This window comes from Cyprinodon variegatus, unplaced genomic scaffold, assembly GCF_000732505.1.
Source record: "Cyprinodon variegatus isolate N-32 unplaced genomic scaffold, C_variegatus-1.0 Scaffold751, whole genome shotgun sequence".
Classification (NCBI taxonomy): domain Eukaryota; kingdom Metazoa; phylum Chordata; class Actinopteri; order Cyprinodontiformes; family Cyprinodontidae; genus Cyprinodon; species Cyprinodon variegatus.
The window spans coordinates 2359-4371 of NW_015151204.1; the positions used below are offsets into that span (position 1 = coordinate 2359).

Genomic DNA, 2013 nt, shown 5'->3' on the forward strand with positions numbered 1-2013 from the left:
ACAATCAAACTTGCTTGCAAACCTTCCATCACAACAATCACGCCCCCTTCATAAACGACCAATCACATTCACTTTATTTACTCGTGTAAAGTCCTGCACCACTCGGGAGAATACGGAAATGCAACAGTTTGAAAAGCCGCTTCCCTACGACTTAAAAGAATCTCTTGCTTTCCGATTGTTATTCGAATAATCAAAAAAATAAGCTGTGGTCCTAGTTAGAATGACTCAGTCCAGACCTGAATTACCGATTGAATTGGCTGAATATCACTATATTTAGAAGAATTTCTCTCATTTTCCTTCCTCAACACGGTTAGGGACAACTTCCTGTTGGTCTGCCACATAAAATGCATTTAAATGTGTTTCTTTAAAACTTTACATGCTTTAAAACATTTGTAGGACAATAAAGAATGACTAATCTTGTCACATGTTCTAGGAGCTAACACCAGCAAGCATGTCGACATGCTAACCCACATCATGTCCTCTGTTTTGTTCTCTCTATCAGGTGAAGGCCTTGAAGGAGAAGATTGAGGCTGAGCGGGGAAAAGACAACTTCCCCGCTTCTAGGCAGAAGCTGATTTATGCTGGAAAAATCTTGCAAGATGACACGCCTATTAAAGACTACAAAATTGACGAGAAGAATTTTGTGATAGTGATGGTGTCCAAGGTCAGAGCGGGTTTAAATCTTATTATTTATTTACTGCATCAGAGGATGGCTGTGTTCAAATGTTTTCCTCTTTCTTCAATTCCTATCATTTGAAGAGAGGTTAGCCTGCGTTTGCTGAGGTATTTCAATGCCTGAGGATAAAAAAAAAACTGCTGTTTGAACAGTCTGTAAAAGTATGGAGCACACGTTCATTATTGTACAGGTCAGAATAAAGTAAAACTAAAATAGTAAATTTGAAGAAAAAAATAGGTCAGAATGTGTGTAGATAAAAGATAAAAAATGTAAATAATAGTCTATTGCAGTAATTATCACCAAGGATCTGTGTTTGATTAAAAATCTTCAATCTGTTTATTTTGCTCACCAGTATTTTCATTTTAGTTTACAGATTGGATTTTTTGTATTATCGCCATTTGGGCTCAGTAAAACTCTAAACTCACCTCCGTTTCTTAGATAAAGTCTAAAATCTAGCTGCAAATATTGAGCACATTCTGCTTTAAATGTTCTTAGAGTTTACATTCCTCTCTTGACGAGTTAAAACATTCGAGGTTTAAAAACCTGCCTTATCTAAGCTTTTCTAGATTCCTCTAAACTAGTGAAACTACCTCATACCATCCTCTGGCGCTTATGTGGGGAATGTGCAAGAAAGACTCGACTAATATTCAAACTAGTGTTGCTCCAATGCCATTTTTTAGCCCCAATACTGATACCAGCTGTTTGAAATTTGATGTGTGTGTGTATATATGAAGAACTGCATAATAATTGGATGTAAAATAATTGCCATCATGGCTTTGTTAAGCTGCTGCCTGCCTTTGTGAAGCAGGAAAAAGACGAATACAAAGTGAATCCAGTAGAACTTTTTATTGCCTACCTGGAATGGGTGACAATAGTTGAATAAACTTTTGGCTGTCAAAATGGTATCGGTGCCCTATTTGTTGGTACTCGCCGATACTGATACCATTTCAATTCAGTTTACTTATAAAGCACAAATTCACAACACGTCATCTCAATGCACTTTACAGTTCACTAGATCATCCAGTCAAATAGATTAAACGTTTTCTATGTAAGGAAAACCAGTTGATTGCATCGACTCATTGACTCTAATACAATCCCTCACACTAAACATACTTGTAGGGACAGTGGAGAGGAAAAACTCCCTTTAACAGCAGAACCAGGCTCAGTGTGAGCGGCCATCTGCCGAGGCTGACTGGGGTTCAAGGAGACAGAAGCAGAGATACAAAAAGCAGCTGTAAAATGCGGCCTTGTCAAGGACAGCCAGGCAGACGAGCTCCGAGCCAGCTCCCATGTCAGAGGATGAAGAGAACACATCCAGTTAGTCACAGTTAGAGAAA

At 38.4% G+C, this 2013-nt stretch overlaps 1 protein-coding gene across 1 annotated transcript in view; it reads left to right on the forward strand.

The window, feature by feature from the left end:
* Positions 1 to 2013, forward strand: part of rad23a (RAD23 homolog A, nucleotide excision repair protein) — a 14356-nt gene that overhangs the window by 2053 nt on the left and 10290 nt on the right. The window contains exon 2 of the mRNA XM_015395633.1: positions 503 to 664. Coding sequence (XP_015251119.1) covers positions 503 to 664 — 162 coding nt within the window. The remainder of the gene's footprint in view (positions 1 to 502; positions 665 to 2013) is intronic.